At 43.9% G+C, this 20895-nt stretch overlaps 1 protein-coding gene across 4 annotated transcripts; it reads left to right on the top strand.

Annotated features, from left to right (window-relative positions):
• The first annotated feature begins 4038 nt into the window (after positions 1 to 4038).
• Positions 4039 to 18397, top strand: CLSPN (claspin). 4 transcript variants are annotated; one of them, XM_041479456.1, is made up of 25 exons: positions 4039 to 4261; positions 5026 to 5155; positions 5684 to 6141; positions 6757 to 6924; positions 7646 to 7735; positions 7944 to 8016; positions 8273 to 8381; positions 8920 to 9473; positions 9939 to 10130; positions 10555 to 10748; positions 11119 to 11321; positions 11510 to 11574; positions 11987 to 12192; positions 12769 to 12929; positions 13016 to 13242; positions 13428 to 13539; positions 14218 to 14299; positions 14605 to 14705; positions 15265 to 15429; positions 15514 to 15635; positions 15868 to 15995; positions 16278 to 16383; positions 16463 to 16545; positions 16735 to 16896; positions 17094 to 18397. In XM_041479456.1, the coding sequence occupies exons 1-25, from the start codon at positions 4058 to 4060 to the stop codon at positions 17205 to 17207; spliced, it is 4209 nt and encodes a 1402-aa protein (XP_041335390.1). In that variant the 5' UTR covers positions 4039 to 4057; the 3' UTR covers positions 17208 to 18397. The 4 variants fall into 4 exon arrangements, with proteins under 4 accessions (XP_041335390.1, XP_041335388.1, XP_041335387.1 ...); XM_041479454.1 differs by having other exon boundaries at positions 4040 to 4261; positions 13425 to 13539; XM_041479453.1 differs by having other exon boundaries at positions 4040 to 4261; positions 6760 to 6924; positions 13004 to 13242; positions 13425 to 13539.
• The last annotated feature ends 2498 nt before the right edge of the window (positions 18398 to 20895 follow it).

Here is a 20895-nt window from a genome sequence, read left to right on the forward strand (position 1 = left end):
ACAGGATTATGGAGTCTCCCTGTCCGGAGAGATTCCAAATTCACCTGGATGCATTCCTGTGTCACCGGCTCTGGGTGACCCTGCCTTGGCAGGGACATTGTACTGGATGATCTGCAGAGGCCCCCTCCAACCCCAACAATTTTGTGACTTGATGAATAGAGTCTGGCACCATTCTCTTGGCACCTGCCTTGCAGATATTGGTGTGGATTGATGGGATCCCCTCTCAGCCACCCTTTCTCCAGAATAACCAGGCCCAGCTCCCACAGTCTCTCCTCAACTCAAGAGAGATGCTCCAGACCCCCATCATCTTTGTGGCCGCTGCTGGACCCCCTCCAGTATGTCCTTGTCTTTCTTGTCCTGAGGAGCCCAGAACTGGACACAGCACTCCAGATGCCCCTCACTAGGGCTGGCTGTCAGGATTCCCTCCCTGACCTGCTGGCTCCTCCCACGCTGCATCTCATGCATGTGGCCCTCCCAGAGCTGCCTCAGAAGAGGTGAGAGCTGCTGCCCCTCGGGCACCAGGAAGGAGGGAATTGTCTGTCCGTACCTCCCCTGTTCTGTCCCAAAACCCAACAGCTGTTTGCAGGTTTAACAATTAACCCAGAACTCCAGCACGCTCCGTGACAGCTACCCTGATGGTGCCCGCTGCCCACAGTGGTGCTGCTCCAGCTTCACCACCTCCACTGTTCCCCAAAACCAGGGAATTCTCCTTGCTCAATGGATGACACCCTGAATAACCCCCAGTACCAGCTAAACAGCCTCAGTGGGATTTAAAACCTGCCAAAACAGGACTTGCACAATGAGCCACAGCAGTGAACCTCTCAGGGTTGTGACCACCAGCCCTTGAGGTGCTCCGTGGGCACAGAATGGCTGAGGATCCGTGAGGGCTGCAGATCCACCAGCGGCTGGCACAATCTTGGGCATCACCCAGGAGCTGCCTGGGAAGCACCAGGGCTGGGAACCCGCACTGTTCCACTGACCAGGGCGTTCAGCTCCTGGGGAGAACCTTGCCATGGCCACGTCCCCTTATCCTCACAGACAATAAATTTGTCCTCTGTTAAAGAGACAACACTTCCAGCCATGTGCCATTAAATAAAGAGCCTAGGGACTTTTTACCTTTTTAAGCAGTTTATGCTGTTTTAGCGAGCTGCTCCCTTGTGCACCTCCTGGGTTCTGTTTAACCAACAGCTCCCTGCTGACTCGCCAGAAAATCAGAAGTCAAAACATTTTATAAATAATAAATGCTGAGTCCATTTTATTTGCCTTTTTTTAACCTGTGGGGCTGATATTTTCCAAGTTGAAACATCAAAATCTATTTTAAAATGAAATCAAATCTGAGATTCTCATATAGATCTGAGATTCTCTCATGATTCCCTGACAGCAGCTGATGAACACCTGAGGAAAAAACCAGTTTTACCAGACCAGTAACAAACTCCACAGCATCTGGCAACATTTCCATGCTATTATTCATCATATCTACGTATAAAAAACACGTATGTAGGGCTACACAAATAGTACTTTAAAAAAAAAAAATCAAAGATACAATCTCTGTCTCAAGAAATCTGCAACACAAAGGCTCAGTCCTGTAAGATGTTGAGTGTGATAACTAAAGCCTTTACTCACTGCATTATAAATTCAATTAACTTGATAAATATTACAGACATGGTGAGACAACCCCACTGCCACAGCACTCAGAACCCTATTTCTCTATGTTAACCCAGCCTTATCTTGAAAACAGCCACATTTCCAGGGTCAAGACTGGATTTGGGAATGACAGATCAGTTATGACAGGATTATCTCCGAGGATTTCCTTTTAAACACCTCATCTGCTACAAGCTGGGGGAAGGAGTATGTTGTTTAGTAAAAAACAGATTCCTAAACTAGCTTTCATAATATAAATGCCTTAATATGGGGCTTGATCCAGTGCTAAAAGTCTGGTGACATTTAGAACCTCCTGAATGGCAAACATTTTACCTGTTCCATGGCTGCCTCTGTGTGCCAGGTATGAGTAACAGCCCAGGATCAGAAATTACCTAATAAGGCCAATCTTTTTGTCACCTTTTTCTTGTCAGCTGACTCTGACTCTCATCCTGGCGCAGCCATGAGAGCGCAGCCCTGAGGAGGTGTGTGTGTGCAGAGCCAGCATCTGTCCCTCTGTTACTAAACACTAATTATTAAATTAATTACTGTAGCTCCTGCAGCAGCTAGAAGAAAGCAGAACTGTGTTGTTTGTGGTGGGTTTCGTGGACGTTTGCTTTTCTCACTTCCTTTGTTCTCAGGCTTGTTGGCTCCATGTGAACTGTCATGGCAGATCAGTCTAGTGCTCCCTGTCCCTGACAAAACCATAACAATAAAATACCCCAAATGAAAAAATACTGACCAAACACCCCAAAATACTTTTTATTTTTTCTTTGCCTTCAGTGACAGCAGATTCCCACTGGGTGACTTGGAAGGAAATGTATTACTGTAGCAGTATGTTCTACAAAGTAATTGTAATTATGAAAAAAATGCCAAATACCCCCAACTGTAGACCTGAACAGGGTCCCTCACACTCTCCCCAGCTCAGGGCTCTCCCTCCAACTACTTGCAAAAGAACTACAGAACTAAACGTAACAAAAATAGATAAAGTAGAATATTTTCATACTTGGATTGATTCAGTACTAGAATATCCCTGTATGGGCCATTCACCTTGCACTTGGACTCAATGATACTTGTGGATCCCTTCCAACTTCGAATATTCTGTGAAATCTGTGAAGTATGAAGTGATTTGCATCTGTTGAGTAGTTCTTCATTGACTTATGTATTTTCAGTAAATGTTTCTGTCTTTAGAAGCCTTTCTTTTCTTCCATTAAGGAGCATTAAGCAGCAAGGTTAAGTAAAGAAGTTGTTAAATAACTACATAATGAGACTTGATGACTTATGAGAGGTAAAACTTAAATCTTTTGTATGTAGAGGGAATATTCAGAAATTCACGGGAGAAATTGAAATAAATTGAAAGAATTTACCCAAAAGATTTGAGCACCCATTCACCTAACATGATGGTTGGCTCAGAGTATGTCTGTACAGCAGCCAACGGAAAATGCATGTATTTTATTCTGTAAATAGGACGCTGCTGACAGTAATAGCTGTGTGTATCTAATATCCCTGAGCTCGACTCGTGTGTTCTCACCCACACGGTCACCCAGAGACATGACATGTAGCATAGCCTGAAGATGAAAACGAAACATAGGCTCTGTTTAACCCATGAAGCAATGTGAAATGTTTTGGCAGCAGAGCCCTGTCCCCACAATGGCGATTATTGACAGAGCTGTAAATCCCCGGACCCTTCACGCCCCCTCACTTCTCCTCTCGGTCCCTCACGGCTCCTCTCAGTCCCTCACGTCCCCTCTCGTGTCCTCATGACTCCTCTCAGTCCCCCATGTCCCGCTCGGCCCCCCACGTCCCCTCGCATCCCTTCTCATGTGGTCTCGGCCCCTCACGGTCCGTTTCGGCCCTTCACAGTCCCTCACCGTCCCTCTCGCTCCCCCTCGGTCCCTCACATCCCCTCACATCCCCTCGTGTCCCATCATGTCTCCTCACATCCCCTCGTGTCCCCTCACATACCCTCATGTCCCCTCACGTCTCCTCGTGTCCCCTCACATCCCCTCGTGTCCCCTCACGCCCCTCGTGTTCCCTCATGTCCCCTCGTGTCCCCTCACCTCACGTCCCCTCACGCCCCCTCGTGTTCCCTAACATCCTCTCGTGTCCCCTCACGTCCCCTCGTGTCCCCTCACGCCCCTCGTGTTCCCTCACATCCCCTCATGTCCCCTCGTGTCCCCTCGTGTTCCCTAACATCCTCTCGTGTCCCCTCACGTCCCCTCGTGTCCCCTCACGTCCCCTCGTGTCCCCTCATGTCCCCTAACATCCTCTCGTTTCCCCTCATGCCCTCTCGTGTTCCCTAACATCCCCTCGTGTCCCCTCACGGTCCCGCCTCAGCCCGCGCGCGGGAAGCGCCCCCGCCACTAGGCGGCGCAATAGTGCGCGCGGGCGGCCTGAGAGCGGGAGCCGCGATTGGTCCATGCAGGGGGGCGTGGTTTCAGGGAACCCCGCCCAGCAAGGCGGTGAGGGGCGGGGCTCACGGCGCTCATCTGGACAGCTATTGGGTGATTCCGGACCGGGGCGGGGCCGGAGCAGCGCGCGAAGGCTCGAAGCGGTCCCCGGGCGGCGGGAGCGCGGGCGGGCCATGGCGGCGGTACCGGTAACAACGGAGGGTTCTGTTGAGGTGAGTCCTGCCGCTCCCCTGCGTTCGGCATGGCCAGCCGGATCCTGACGGCGGAGGCGGCTCGCGGCTGCCCGAGGCCTTGCGACTCCTCGGGCTGTGGCGAGGTGGAAGGCCCGGGAGGGACAGCGAGGGAGGTGGCGGTTCCAGTAACCGTTCCGGTACGGTGCCCTTTCGGGTAGCAGTGCCGGTGACGGAGCCAGTAGCCACCAACCCCCGCTGCCGGCCGCCCTTGATCGCGAGCGGTCCCGCGCCGTCACTGGGCTCGCCCCTCCTGGCAGACTACAGCTCCCAGCATGCCCCGTGCCCGCCCTGCCGGCCGCGGGGCACGCTGGGAAGGCCGCGCTCAGCCGGTGTCCTCGGGCGCGGTGCATGCCGGGAGGGCCGCTGGGCCCGCGGTGCCGGCTCTGAATAAAATTAATAACTAATAAAATAACGAGTAAAAGTCGTCCGGTCTGAGTAGGATCACATCAGTCAATGTCGATTCTGTGCTTTTGTTATGTAAAGTCCCACATATACTACCGTATATGTGAATAGCATTTGTGTTGATAAATATGGTAAATATCAATAATAATAATAAATATTACTAAATATGTAAATATCATAATTAAAATATAAGGAGAGTGCATGTGGATTTCATTGTGTGTGAGGGCTTAGCCAAGGTTTTGGGATAAATTTGGATGCCAGCAGTCAGGACTACATAAACAATATGTTACCCCATTAGGAAATATTTCCCCCAGTAAGAAAATTCATATTTTGCTTTGTAGCTTCCACTGGCGGATCTGAACCCAGACCTGCAGAAACCCCTGGACAGCGACTCTGACAGCGGCCAGGGCAGCTGTGAGACAGCATCCCCAGGTCCCCTTGGCAAGAGCACAGCATCCTTCGAGGACAGAGGTCTGTGACATCCCCATGAATTGGGTTTCTCCAACACTGCATTTTTTGTTTCATAAATATCTTTTAGGAGATTATCACTGCTTGACCTGTAGGAAGCCAAATTCTTCGTGTTGCTCAGAATGTGGGCAGGCATCTTTAAACCTCTGAAGAGTGTTTTGTGAGCTACAGAAAGAAAAAGAATGGGATGAATGAGATGTGATTTAATTACTTACTCACTTTTTCCCCTGTTTTGTTTAATCTATGTAGTGTGATTTTTGTTACTATTTCAAGGCAAGACACTCTCAGTGAAGGGTTTTCAGCTTTGCCTTTTTTTTTTTTTTTAAGGTTAAAAACCTCTAACATCAATTTGGGTTAATTAAATGCTGTTCTCTGGGGAAAAGTGGATTTTGGAAAGTCGAGATTGAAATAAGCTTCCATGAGAAGCTTATTTGCTGTGGATGGTGATATATGTCAAATTTAACAGATGTAAATTTGATTGTTTGTTAAGTTACTTGTGGCACTTAAAAATTTTTTTAATTTTTTTTCCAGATTCAGAAGAAGAAATTTTTGTGCGTAAAAAAGCAAAAAACCAGAAGGTGCTCGAGGACAGTGAGAGCGAAGAGGAGGAGGATGGAGGCTCACCTGTGCAGGAAAATGCTTTGGGTGGAGACAAGGAAAACGGGGAGGAGAAGGAGAACATTGCTGCTGGAAAGAAGAAATCCCATCGGGTGTGCCCAGCTCTGCTGGACAGCGATGACAGCGACTCTGGTGACCCCCTGCAGCCTGAAAACCTTGACACAGGCAGGACAGCTGGCTTGCCTGAGGGGGAGCTGGAAGAGGAGAGACCCCTAAAATCTGGGAGGAAGTACAGGAAACATAAACAGAAGCATGATGTTGAAGGGGAGCCAGCAAAAGAAGCTGTAGCAAAATCCAGAAGGAGAAAGGAGAAGGAGAAAATCATGGAGTCCATTAAACAGCTGAGGAAAGAAAAGAAGCCTGTGGCAGAGGTGGGTGTGTTGGCACAAATCCTCAGATAATTTCTCAACTAAACTAAATTTATTATTGCTTGTATGCATTTTAATTTATATATTATATATATTATTAAATATATATACTATATATTATATATTATTAAATATATGTATAATAATTTCTCAACTAAACTAAATTTATTATTGCTTGTATGCATTTTAATTTATATAGTATATACATTATTAAGTATATATAATATATTATATATAATATTATATAATATGTATATATAATATATTACTAAATATATATATTATAATTTCTCAACTAAGCTAAATTTATTCTTGCTTGTATATATTTATATTGCATATTACAATATATATAATACTATATAGTATAAAATTATATATTATCTTTTGTGTTGCAAAGCTTCAGTGTCGTGTCCACATTCCTGCAGCAGGTTTGGGATCCACAACATACAAGTCTTACCTGCACAGTCTGCAGGTTAATTTCAATTAAATTGCATTAAATTTGCAGTTTGAAGACCTGCAAAACCTAACACTTGATGATTAATGCCATTTTAAATTAATGTCAAAGAACCAAAGGGACCTACTCAAAGGAATCACACCAATAATTTATTCTTCTGGAAGCAGGTGAATGGTGCTGAGAGGTTTCCCTTCAATGACAGTGGATGTCTCCTGGATGACAAGGACCTCTTTGATAATGGCTTGGAAGAGGAGAATGATCAACCCCTTGAGGATGAAGAGTCCCTAGAATCCATAAGAGCAGCTGTGAAAAACAAAATAAAAAAATACAAGGTAACAGTTGGCTGTGATACAAAAATTATTGTAAATGTACTGTCTTTCAAACTGATAGAAAATAGGTTTAGATTAGATAGTGGGAAAGAATTATTTCCTGTGAGGGTGGGGAGACCCTGGCACAGGTGCTCAGAGCAGCTGTGGCTGCCCCTGGATCCCTGGAAGTGCCCAAGGCCAGGTTGGATGGGGCTTGGAGCAACCTGGCACAGTGGAAGAGGCTGGAATGGGATGAACTTGAAGGTCTTTTGCAACCCAAATCATTGCATGGTTACTGGATTTAGCACCTGAGCAGATCCTAAAACTCTCTTTGACCATGGTGGAGCTGTGCTGCTGTGGCAGGAGAGAGGACAGCCTTCTGGATTTGTTTTTTAAGATGGGGGGGATGTTGTCCTAGCAAGTTAAAAATCTGGAGTAGGAGCTTTGCAATCTGCCCTTTGTGGGGTTTGTGCTGGTTTGTGAGCAGGAGCTGTGCATTCTGCCCTTTGTGGGGCTTGTGCTGGTTTATGAGCAGGAGCTTTGCATTCTGCCTTTTGTGGGGTTTGTGCTGGTTTGTGAGCAGGAGTTTTGCATTCTGCCCTTTGTGGGGCTTGTGCTGGTTTATGAGTACACTTGCTGGCTTTGCTGACCAGTGGTAGTTCTGCAGAGTCATTTGTGATGTGTTTGCCCTTGATAGTGCCAGATTTTTGACAGAAATCATTGAATTTCTTCTTATGCCCCATAGAACAAAGAACGTTTTCCTGACAGTGAGGGCTACAAACATGTATTTGATGAGGAGAATGAGGAGCCCATACTGAAGGAGCCAAAAAGGAAGGTGAAGTCTCCATCTTTTTAAAGCTCTGTATTGTTGTTTGTCGTGACTAAAATGCTTTTGTGTGCACAGTGTGGTTTTGTTTTTTTTGAACTGGATGCTTTATTCTGATGCCTTGCTAATTGAAAGGGAAAAATAAGCTATTTAAGAAGTAGAGAAGGAGCCCCATGTTTGTTTCCTGACTTCAAAACCTTTCTTTTCTCCCCCTAAGGAGCGGAAAGCAGCTCGGTTAAGTAAAGAAGCCATTAAACAGCTACACAGTGAGACCCAACGACTTCTTAGAGGTAAAACTTAAATTCTTTATATGTAAAGGGGTAAGAACTGTTCAAAAATTCAGAGGAGAAATTGAAAGCATTTACCCAGAAGGTTAGAGCCTTCTTTGACCTAATGTGACTTATTGAGGGTTGAAGGGTGCGAGACCATTTTTACTGAAGGACCTGCTAAAGGTATTTTTGTAACTAATGCAAATAAAGATACCTGTTATCAAATAAAGGGCTCAGAACATGTTTTAAATCTTCTCTCACTGTCTTTCTCTGGCAGAATCATCTCTGTCTCTCCCATATCATGTGCCTGAGGCCAAAAGTGTTCATGACTTCTTCAAGAGCAGACCTCGACCAGCATGTCAAGGAAATGCCATGGCCCTGCTGAAGTAAGGACTTAAACCTTCCTCATCCAATTTTTTCATAAACTTTAAGCATCTCTAGCTTTTCTTGGAGGATAACCAGACTTTCTTAGGCTCCTTTAAATCCATAAAAGTAGGAAATTAGGAGAATGTCATTGCTAACATCAGGCAATGCTGCTCGCCTGACAGAGTCACACTGTTGAAGTGATCAGGGCCAGGAGTAACTCATATGAAGGAACTTGCTGGTGCAGAGTTACTTTAATGGGATTTAGGCTGAACCCCAATATTTTACTTGGACTGTTTCTTCTCTGAGTAATGTGTAGTAAAATACTGAAGCTAAGTAGTCACAAAATTCCTCAGGAATTTCACGCTCTGATTCTGTAACCAGTACAAAGCTTTTACACTTCCTTAAGTTCTTACAAAGTTTCCCAGATTTCTGTCCTTCATCTCTTCCTACAGGTTAATGACAGTAATTAGGAAATGGTTTCTTCCTCTCAGTTTGTCCTCAGCCTTCTCTCCCTTTCACACTAACCATGGGTGGTATGTTTCTTTCTGCCTTTTTTAGGTCCTCTAAATACCAACTGCCCTTAAATGAAGAATCTGCAGCTGTTGGGAGCTTGAGCAAGGATTGCAAAGATGGGCCAGTGGAAGGTGATCAATCAGCAGCTGCTGAACCAGAAATGAACCTGGGCAGAGATGTGGATGATTCTGTGACTGAGCCTCTTGCTGCTGAAGGGAGGAACTTGGCAGAGGACTGTGCTGAGCAGCCCAGGCAGGACAGGGAGGATTCTCATGCAGTTGTAGGGACTGTAACTGATGATAACACAGAGGCACAGCAGCTCCCCAGCTGCCTGAGCACTGAGTGTGATCAGCAAAAGGAGAGTGAAATTCCTGCAGCATCTGGAGATGCCCTCATGGAAAGAGGAGAAACAGCACCAGATGTACAAGGGGAAACAAACACTCAACAAGTGGGGCCTGGGTTGGTGGCACAGCCTGAAAAAGTGAGGAAATCCAAGCTGGATAAACTTCGTGAACTGGGAATAGACCTGTCCATCCAGCCAAGAATCTGCTCTGACAATGAATCCTTCATAACCCTCGAGGAAGCCGATTCAAATAAAGGTATCACTTGTGTTGTAGTCCTAAGCAGTGTTGATCTGAGCTTGGCTGGAAAATTCAGAAATATTAGGTGATAGAACAGTCAGGCACATTCACTTACCAGTGTGGATTCTTTGAGATATGTTAACAGAAATTTAGAATTGCCTGGTGGATGGGAGGCTGGGCTGGAAGTGAATTGAGGTCTTGTGGACAAATGGTAGTCAATGGTAAGATAATTTAATATTAGCTAGTATAAATGAAATACAAACTACAGCATAAATATTCTGTGGTGGTTTATTATTAGTTGAATAGAATGGGTTTGCAAATATTTTAGTATTCAAGGTTTAGCTTTTAAACTATTCTTTTTTAAATTTAGCTTTAAAATAAACCTTGGGGGCAAAAAATGCTCAAGACCTACTCTTACTACAACTCTTAAGAGTCAGTGCTTTTACATGCTATCACATTGATTTAATTAATTTGTATTTCAAGAACTAGAAGCCCTGAAAGCACGTTTCTTGAAGCACACTCTCCAGCCAGCAAAATCTAAAGGGGAACGGGCCATAAATATGAACATTATCCGTAAGGAAACAACATCTGATGGGAAAGAGGAGCTGAGAGCAGACGTGGTGCCAGCAGTTTTGGCTGCAGAGAGCCTGGAGGAAGCAGTCCACACAAAGCCAGGTTAGTGGAGGAGGAGAAGAGACAAGGATTGAATTGGGAAACACTCTATTTTCCTCTCATGCTGTGTTTCTTAATGCTGCCCTACAAAATACAGGTGAAGGGATCTTCTGTAAGATTACTGTTTATGTTCCCCCTAGTGGACAGCCTTGTTTTATTAAAAAATTCTTGGTAGACCACTGAAATAGCAGTGGCCTGTGTAGGACAGCTTCAGTCAGATATTTGTGATTAATTCCTTAGATTTTTCATGCTTCCATGAGAAGCTGTGGCTGCCCCTGGATCCCTGGAAGTGTCCGAGCACAGCTAGGACGGGGCTTGGAGCAACCTGGTCTAGTGGAGAGTGTCCCTGCCCATGGCAGTGGTGGAAAGGGGTGAACTTTAAGGTCTCTTCCAGCCCAAACCCTTCTCTGAATCTTTTCCTGTGCAGGTGAAAAGCTGCAGGCCCTGAAGGCCAAGCTGCAGGAGGCCATGAAGCTCCGCAGGAGCGAGGAGCGCCAGAAGCGCCAAGCACTGTTTAGGCTGGACAATGAGGAGATGCTGGAGGAAGAGGAGGAGGAGGAGGAGGAAGAGATGACAGATGAGTCTGAGGAGGAAGAAGAAGAAGAAGAAGGTGATCATGAGGTCTGTATGCAGCATTTCTCCATAACCTCATAGCATCTCTGTTCTGCTTCCTCTCCCCAGTGGAATGGCACTTTTGTACACTGCTGCTTGGGGGAATTGCTAAGAATTCTTCCTAGAAGCTAAAAAATTGCTATAGTTGGCACAATCAGCATTTGGCTTGTCTAACTTTGAATTAATAAGTATTTTCTTTATTTGTCAAAACACTCTAAAACCAAATTGAAATGTTTAAAAGGTTTTGATGCCCCTTTCCCTTTTTATAAATCCTTGGCTCGTTGCTGGCAGGGCCAAACAGGTCACGTACCTCACCTGGGGTAGGGTTTGCCATGACAACAGTCATTATATCTGTGCTGTGTTTGGGGATGTTTTTTAGAATTCAGAATTTCTGCTTGATGAAGCAGAGGAAGATAATGAAGATAGAGAAGAGAAACACGCCGAAGATGGTGATAAAGAAACTGACAAAGAATCCATTGATGGAGAAAAGCTGGAGAAATCTGAGCGTGGTGATTCTGTTCTAAAACATCCTTCAACAGAGTCCACATTGATGCTTTTTAAGGACAGCTCCTCAAAAATGGGGTAAATTATCCAAGCCTTAAAAATGGTGACTGAGAAATTTTAAATTTGATCAGCATGAGTTTGATCAGCACTTTTTTATTTAAAGTGCCTTTTATAAGTATTTTTGTGGTCCCTTGGTTTTTTTACAATTTGCAATTAAATAAATTTAAATCCTAAATTTATTAGCAAATACCTTTTATGAATTGCAGATATTCCCTTCCTGATGAAAAACTAGAAATGGAAGAAACTGTAGACAAAGGACCCAACAAGTTAGGTAAAATAGAATTATTGCCCTAGATAATTGTTTGGTTTTTGTTTTTCTTTTTTATTTAGCATATGTAAAAGTTTCTGTTTAAGACTGATATTCAGTATTTCTGTTATTTCATCTCCTGTATATACATACAGTATGATTTTAAAAGTTTAGATTGATGAAATAATGTGTGGGCTTGAAAAAACTGGAGGGAAAAATACTGTTCAAAATAATACTGGAAGAAATACGAAATGTCAGAAGTCAATAAGATAAGTTAAAACAAGTAATATGCTTCCTCTGAGAAGAAGGAAATCCAACACAACCACAAAATGAATTTTTAGCAAGGTGTCAGTGTTGCAAAATATTTTGAGGTTTTGCTGGATTACACACACAAAGAAAGTTAAGCACTATATATATTTTTTTTTTTTATTTCCAGAGGATGATGATTCATTTTCTCTACCAGCCCTGCCAAAGGAGAACAGCCACAACAGCAGCTTTGAGTTCATTGGCTCCATGATCCCATCCTACCAGCCCTGTAACAAGCAGGCCTCGAGGGGAGGGAGCTTCTTCCCTGCAGCAGGGGGGTTCAGGTCACCCTCCCCAGGTTTCTTCAAAACAAGTTTTATCAGCTCTGCTTCCAAGGTGAGATTCTCAGGCCTGGTTGTGTCTTATACTAACACGGTGGGAAGTCAATAAATGTGTTTTATGCTGATGGTCAGAGCTATCAAAAGAATCAACTCAGATAAATGCTTTGGTATCAGTCAGATTTCAGAAGAGCAAACTGCCCCTTGGGTTTGTGTCCACATTGGAATGGATAAAAATGATATTATAAAATTTATATTCTAAAGCATCAAAGAAAAGATGCTATAATCTGGCTTTTATATGTGTGCATCATAAATATGATTTTTAAGAATGCTTACAAGGGCTGCACACCATCTGATGTCAGTGAACTCCTGTGGTGTAGTGGAGCAGCATGAACATAATTTGATTCCTGCCTGGTTTGGGTTGGAAGGAACCTCAGAGCTCATCTCATCCCAGCCCCTGCCATGGGCAGGGACACCTTCCACTGTCCCAGAGTGTTCCAAGCCCCATCCAGCCTGGCCAGGAACACTTTCAGGGATGGGGCAGCCACAGCTTCCCTGGGAAGTCTGTTCCAGTGCCCCTTGCATTTAAATTTAAGCTTGCTAAACTTCTGTATTTTTGTATTCCCTTGATTAGAGCTCAGGAAAGACCTCTGAGCCTTCTCTTCCCATAGAAGATTCCCAGGACCTGTATAATGCTTCTCCTGAGCCCAAGAGTTTATTTCCAGGGGCTGGGGAGTCAAGGTTTCAGTTTTCCCTGGAAGATGACACTCAAAGCCAGCTGCTTGATGCAGATGGGTGAGTGATGGGTGTAAAGGATGGTGTTTAACAGAAACAGGATGTGCAGACCAGCAAGATTTTTCTAACTACAGCCTTTCTTTCAGGTTCTTGAACGTTGGACAACACAGGAATAAATACCAGTCCTCAAAGCATCAGCTGCCACTGGCTAGCATGGATGAGAATGCCATGGATGCCAACATGGATGAGTTACTGGACCTGTGCTCTGGACAGTTCAGCAGCCAAGCTGAGCACGTGGCAAACACCAGCAGCACCAAAAAGCAGAACATGGAGGAGCTGCTCAATCTTTGTTCAGGGAAATTCGTGTCTCAGAGTATGTCCTGAATTCTCTTTTCAGTTTTGATTTAGAAATTTTTAGCTGGGGTGACTTCAAGTCTGGGTACTGATGCCACATGTGGAGTTTTGTCTTTGTTGGGAGCATATGCAGTTGTATTTTTGGGGTGTTCTCTGACACTTTAAGAGCAGAAATAAGTTGCATCTCACTGCTTTCTGTAGCAGGTTCTCCAACATGGGCTTCTTCAGTGTCTTCCAAGGCAGAAAAATACAGTGACATAGAAGATCCAATGGCAGAGGCTCTGGAGCTCTGTTCAGGCTCCTTTCCCACAGACAGGTTAGCATTGCTCTCCTAAAATTTACAGAAGATAATTCTGGTAACTGTCTTGTTTCACTCTTAGAAGTGTTTTCTTTTTTAACATCAATTTGCTGTCAGTGAAAGTGAGCTTTGTTTTGGAGGTGAAGGGGAGGAATACTGCAAATTGCTCAGCAATTACTCTCTAATTGGCAGCATAAACTGTTTCCCACAGCTACTGTGAAGGGAAATTTTTTTGTCTTAGTGTTACACTGAAAGAAACAGTGAAGAAGTTCAATTAAACTGAGAAAAGATGATTAAAAGTGGGACTTTTTGGAGTCTCTTCTGGGCTGTTGCCAAACTGCCATAATGAAATGTAAAAGTTGGATACTTGGAGTTTTTTATTGACTAATTGGACAAAAGGATAGTGAGGCTTAATAAGTGGGAATGTTAAGGGGATCTAAGAGGAATTTGAGAGGAGGAAAAAGAATTGGAAAAATTAGTGCTTGTCCCATGGTTTCTGCAAGTGAAGACCTGAAGTCTTAAAACATCAACTCAAATGGGGATTTGAGGCATTTATTGCTAAATGCTGCTGGCAGATTGTAGCTCTGAGCACTCACAGGGAATTGCTTGATAGCAGCTGAGGTGGGCGTTGAAATTTTGCCTTGATTTACTGGAGGTAAGATGAAAATGCCTTTCTCCCATTTATGTTTTCCCTAGGGAAGAGGAAGAAGAGGAGGAACAAGAAGAACTTGGTGGCTTTCAGCTTTTAACAGATGATGAGGCCTTTGCAAGTGAAGAGGTGTGAACTGATGGAGCCAGGCAGCTGCTGGATAAAATGAATAATTCCATTTATCTTCCTAGGTTTTTAATATATCCATCAATGCAAAGTACCACAACTTCCATAACAAGCTACTGAAACATTTTTCAGAGCATACTTTGAATCACTTAAAAGGGCTCTTTAATAGAATGATACAGTGAAAAATGCAAATCCTCTGAAATATGCCTGGTTTTAGTGTCTTGTTAATGGAAGAACAGACAAATCTGTTGTTACAAAGCAATCCACTCTCAGAAATTCCTTCTTTCTGAAAACTTTCTCTTTGACAGGATGAAAAAGAGGATGAAGATAGTGCTGCTGAAGAAGGAGAAAGGAGTGATGATGAAGAAGAAGAACTGCTGAGACATAGACCAGGCTCTAAGAAAAAACTGTAATTATTTTTTAAAGTCTTAATTACCAGAGAGAATAGAATATTAATAGCACTAGAAGTTTAGTTTGGAATTATTCTCTCTCTAGCAGATGTTTGTATGGTCTGGTTTTTTACTTTGGAGCTATCATGTTACATGAATTTAAGTGTGTCTCTTGTGGGTTATAGATGATTTCCATTATATATGGAAATCAAAAAGCCACAATAAAAGCAGTGCAACATTTTTTTGACCAACAAAAGGGATGCAAGAATATTGTTGTCATTCCTCATGTCTTGAGATCTTATTTGTTCTAGCAAGAAAAACACAGAGTTGACAGTTACTGCCATCATCTTTGGAATCTGGTGGATGACAATGATTTGGGCTGGTAAATCATGCCAGGCTATGTGTGTAAATGTGCAAGAATTCAAGGCTTGGTCTTTTCAAAAAATACATGAGAAATTAGGATACATCCTTAGCAAATGTGTTCATTTTCTGTCAAAAGATAAATCTTGCTTTCAGAAGGTTTGTGTGATGGCTGTTTTGCTCCCAAACTGAACTCTTTTCACTTTTTTTTTTCCCTAGAAAACTGCAAGATTTCATGGAAGAGGAGGCAGAGCTATCAGGGAGTGACGTGGGAAGTGAGGATGAGTACGATGGTGAAGACCTGAACGAATATGAAGAAGATATTATCGACGAGGAGCTCCCAGACGAGGCGGAATTAGGAAACCAGATACAGAAATTCCACATGTCAGTGCCATTCTCATTAGATTTTTGGGTGTGTGAGGCCCTGGCTAGCCTGGGCTAACCTGTCCCTGTCTCCTGTGCTGGCAGGAAGGCCATGCTGGACGATGACAAGCGCCGGCTCCGCCTCTACCAGGAGAGGTACCTGCTGGATGGGGACCTGCACAGCGACGGCCCAGGCAGGACCAGGAGGTTCAGATGGAAAAACATAGGTGAGCCATGATCCAGAGTTCACAGATGGAGAGAAAGATTGAAAACAGAGCTTGTGTGTGTGTGTGTGAAGTAGCACTTACAGTCCTCAATAAAGTATTTCAGGAATAAATTGGTGGGGAGATGATTCTGGGTTTTTTTGCCTTGTTTGTTTGGTTTTGGGGGTTTTTTTGTTGTTTTTTACTAGCCTCTAATTTCAAAATTGATGGCTGACTGTCTTGTTTTGTTGCCCAGATTTTGCTTCACAGATGGACTTGTTTCAGAGAGATTCAGATAATGAGGAGGAGAATGAAGAGTTTGAAGAGACAGAAGTGAAGTGGAGGAAGGAGCGATTTGAGCGAGAGCAGTGGCTCCGTGAGCAGGTGTGGTGAGCTGCTAGAAAGCCTTGCTCAGTCTCTCTGTCATTGCTGAATGTGAAATTGTTTAATTCTCAAGTTAAACTTCAGTATTAGGTCAGATTTCTCAGCTGAATGTGATGCTGTTCATTAATAGAACAAGGATGATGAAGTATCTAAGAAATTGCAATAACCTCTTACAGTAGAAAGTAAATAAAAATTAATTTACATAAAGAAAATTACTTAAAATACTGAATGAAATGTCCATTTGTACTATCAAGTTTTTCAATTGTCTTCTCTCTGCTACAGAAGGAAAAAAATAAAGAGCAGGAGGAGGAGGAAGAAGAAATTGGTGGAGACAGTGAATTCATGAAGCTGGCAAAAAAAGTGACTGCCAAGTCCCTGCAGAAGAAAGGTGAGTTTGCTTTTTATTGAAGTGATAAGAAGAGAGGGAAAGAGTTCAAAAACTGATCTTTCCCCCATGTCTCTGCCAGCCAGCCCAGCAGTGGTGGCACAGGGCACAGCTGTGTTACCCAGGAACCCGTTTGAAGCCTTCAGACCTGCCAGTGACATCCAGGTGGGTACCAATCCTCAAAAATGGCATTTCCCAGCACAGCCAAGTCAGCTGCCCCTGAATTCTGGGCTCTCCTGATTTGTGTTGTTGTGATGTGTGAGCAGAGAGTAGATTTTCTCTGCAGAGTAACTTATTAAGTAACCTGCCTTGCTTCCTGAGAATGGTTTAATGCAGCTTTTCTTTGCCTTTCAGATAAAAAATGGGTCACTCTTGAACAGACCTAAAGCTGTCCTTCAGAAGCTGGCAGCAATGTCAGATCTTAATCCAAATGCCCCTCGAAATTCAAGGAATTTTGTCTTTCATACACTTTCACCAGAGAAGAGTGAAGAGGCAAAGGAGAAATCAAAACCTCAGGTAAAGATTTGGGTAGCAGGTGCTGCCTGTTGTGGAGATTATTTGAATACACAGGCACTGAAATCTGCCAAGCAGTTAAGAGCACTGCTGTCTTAAATATTTGGCATGAGCACACAGGGAATATTTCTCTAGTAACTCAGAATTTAAACTTTTTTTTTGTACATATTGCATATTCTAATGTATTTGACTGCCTTTAGGTGAAGAAGAGAGGCCCTTCTGCAGTGATAACACCAGCAGCAAAGCGGCCCAGGGTAGAAAGCTCAGAGGAAACCAGTCAAAGCCGAAGCATTTTCCAGTACTTGGAGAGCTGAATATTCCTGTTTGGAGCCAGAGATTATCTCCTCTTTGCCAGCTGCAGTTTATTTTGCCAATCTGCCAGAAATCACCAGACAGGGAAACAAATGGGTGCCACCTCATTCACAAGTTCCAGTCATTTCCAGGCAGTGGTTTTGTGCTTTGTTTTTTCTCAGTCCTCTGTGGCAAATGGGAGCACAAAATCCATTCCTGGTTTGGAATGAAATGCTGACTTGATCTTTCCCAAGCATTAAGGAAACTTGCACTGCTGTGGGCTGTCCTCACAGGTGCTGCAGGGGTATCAGTTCCACCTGGAAGTGCCGTTGGTGTGACAAGGAAATACCTCAAGTAGCTGAAAGCACAATAAAGGAGGAATTTCTACAGCTCTGGGAGAGAATGAAGCAGTGTTGGCCATGGCAGGACACTTGTTTACACTTGCAGCACAAAGTTTGAGCTGTGGCTCCCTCCAGTGTCTTATTTTCTTTAATGTTGAGCATTTATTAAGCTTCTCTTTAGAAGCTCTAATTTATCCTTGAAATGTTTACTTTGTGGAAAAGGTCCCAGTCTCTTCTGAGGCAATATGAGAAGGGTTTCTTTCCAAGTTTTTATTACTGTTGATGTCCTTAAACTTGCAGATAGATGTGTGTGTGGAGAGGGAAGAATGTGAGTAATGTGTGGGAGAGGAAAAGGTTTGGGGGGGTTTATTTGCATTGGTGGGGGAACTTGCTGGGGTTGCTTTGGTTTGTCCAACTTCAGGCTGTTTTTAACCATCCATTCTGTTGTTTTCTTGGAAGCTGCACTCATCCAAGAGAAACCATCCATTGCTGAGCAGCCAGTAAGGAAAGGGCTGCTCTAGAATGAGGGAATTTATAAGGAGCTGTCATTCACAACGATTCTAAACAGTGTGAGAGAAACATGAGCCAGAGTGTCCAGCATTTCTGATGTTTCTGGTCACATCCTGAAGGTGTTGGAGAGCAGATAATGGTGCCACAGGGTTCTGCTCTAAAACTAAACCTCTCTGGGACTGGATGTCACACACCTGAGGTGCTGACACCATCAGAGAAATGTCTGAGCTGTAAATTTTGTAACATCTTGAGCACATGCCTGATGTGCTGTGTGTAAAATATTTTATTGTACAGTATGTTATAAAGAATTATGGTACTAATCAAAGTGCAACTTTACAATAAAACATGGTTTTAATTTTGGAGGCAGTTAGAGTTAATTTATAGGATTTCACTCATGTCTGGGTTTTTTTTTCTCCAATGTTTTTTATTTCTGTCTATGTCTGTTTTTTCATTGCTGCCTTTTTTTTTTTTTGTAGCCACAACTCAGCTCTTCACTAGGAACAGCTGCAATAATATTAGAATACAACAAAAACAACCCCTTGTGTTTATTGGAGTGTGCATTTTCAACTCCTCAAGTCTTCCACTTGGGTTTGCATAAAATTCTTGGCCTGAATAATATGTTTTTTTCCTGCTTCAGTAGTTTTGGATTTTTTAGTTCCTAGACAAAACTTCCTTTATCCTAGTCTTAAGAAATGTCTATTTCAGTTCAGTGCAGCAATTCTAATGATTGGTGTACCTGGATTTGGGATTGGAGATTTAGGGAAGAGGAATGATGTTTCCTTCTTCATTATCACACTTTTCTTGAAGGACCAAGTAACTAAAAGATTTCTGAGCACCCACTTCATTCTTCATCAGTGTTTCACTGATATGAAAGTTGGACTAATTCAGCACAGCTTTGTTGGGTTAAAACATTCAAGCTCCAAATTTGGGCATTTTCCCAGAATTTTGCTCCTGCTCTGCCACTAGAGTGCAGCAAGAGAATGTGCTTGCTCTGGCACAGGGGCAAAGCAAAGTCTTTAAAGCTTAAACTGTGTCTTGACTCCAGGGGAAATTCTTGCAGTTTTCCATGCTGTGGCATTGCAAGGGATTAAATTTATAGAGACCTATAATTGCCACGTTTTTGCATTAGAAAGTGATAGTTTGAAGAGCACCTTTAGAGGATTGGCTGGGTCCTGGTGGTTTCCTGGCTTCTCCTCAGCACATGCTACTAGCCATAATGATGGCTTTTATTTTGCTTTCCCTGTAGAATTTTCCCTTTAAAATACATTTTCCTTGTTTCAGAGCCAAGGGTAGAAAAATACCATTGAGCCTGAAAAGTTTGTAAATTTAAATACATGGAGTGGGAAGGTTTCTGGCTGCATTTCCCCCACAACTTTGCAGTAGTTCAGGGTTTGTGAGTTGCTGCTGGAAGCTCTGCATTGCACCCTAAAAATTCCTTGCCTGGGAGCATATTTCATGCCAGGGAATGGGAGGAGACCAGGGACAAGGTTCTGTGGGAATTAGAATATCAAGGGAAGAGTTGAGCCATGTGCTGAGATGCTGCTGCTCTCATTGTCCCAGAGCTGGGGGCTTGGCCTGACCCTCACCTGTGCTCCCACCCCTGCCCTGCCCTGCTCCCCTCCATCTCCTGGCTCCAGCTTTTCCAGGGCTGCCCCTCTGCTCCTGTCTGCCACATTAACTCAGCTTTGCCTTCTCATTTTCAGGTATTGATTCAGCTCCCCCCCTCCTGGCATGGATGTGAGGCTGCTCTGCTAACAGGGGGAAAAAATCCTCCCCGTTGCTGCTGGAAGTGCCAGGAGTGGGCTGGGAGGGAGGGAATGGCTCAGGGTGGGGATGAGGGTCCTGCATCCAGGCACTGCTGCAGCTCAGCCTCAGCAGAGGCTGCTCAAAGGTTGTTCTCCATCCTGGAGTTCTTTTCCAACCTCAGTGATCCTGTGAATGGTGTCTGCAGGGCTATCCTGGGCTGAGCTGATTCCACTTCTCCCACTTCCCTCCCTTTTTTCTGCCCTAACTGTGCCTTGGGCTAACTCAGAGGAGTTACAGCTGGGTGTTGTGGTTGGTGGTGTTTGGGTGTGACTTTGGTGCAGAAGTGGCTGCAGCCTGAGATTTTCATCTGAGTTGGGTAGCTATAATAATAATAACACCTCTCTGTGCCTCAGTTTCCCTTTCCCACACAGGGCACAGGAGGAATAAAACCCATGGGCTCTGAGTTCCTGATCCTTGCCTGCACCACGGGAGCCTTGATAAGAGCGGTGCTGTTAACACACAACATTACCTGCTGAGTTTGCAGAGAGAATGAGCTTTTGGGAACCCAAATGATAATGGAGAATTTTTTAGAAAGGACTTAAAAGCAGAGGGAGGAGCAGCCCTAGGTGTGTGGTGAAGGTTGGCATTGCAGACACGTTTATAATCCCAGCTCCCGCCGCTGCATGGCTCCTCGGGGCTCAAGGCACTCACTGAATTATGTTTTCTTTCTCTTTTTTGCCAAGAGACTGAAAAGGGGAGAGAAAAAAAACTATTTGTTTGTCTTGTCTAATTTAATTTATGTTATTTATCAAATAGACAGGTTATTTGGGAAACCAGATGGACCCAGGCTAAAATCATCTGTATTTCCAACGTGTGAAAAATTATGTTGGAGTGGACACATAAAAGGCAGCACGGAGCAGGTTTGGTGAGCACTCACCACGTGAGCTCTGCACCTCATCTGTCCTGGGCCTCTAATCAGTTGTCCCAGACCCATTATGAGGGTTAAAGGACAAAAAGACCCCCAGGCACTCACGGGGGTGTCTTCCAGAGCAGCCATGTCACAATTATTTACCCTCCCTGGCTTTCACTCTGCTCGTTGACTGGTGCATCCCTT

Source organism: Pyrgilauda ruficollis, unplaced genomic scaffold, assembly GCF_017590135.1.
Source record: "Pyrgilauda ruficollis isolate IOZ18807 unplaced genomic scaffold, ASM1759013v1 scaffold48, whole genome shotgun sequence".
Classification (NCBI taxonomy): Eukaryota; Metazoa; Chordata; class Aves; order Passeriformes; family Passeridae; genus Pyrgilauda; species Pyrgilauda ruficollis.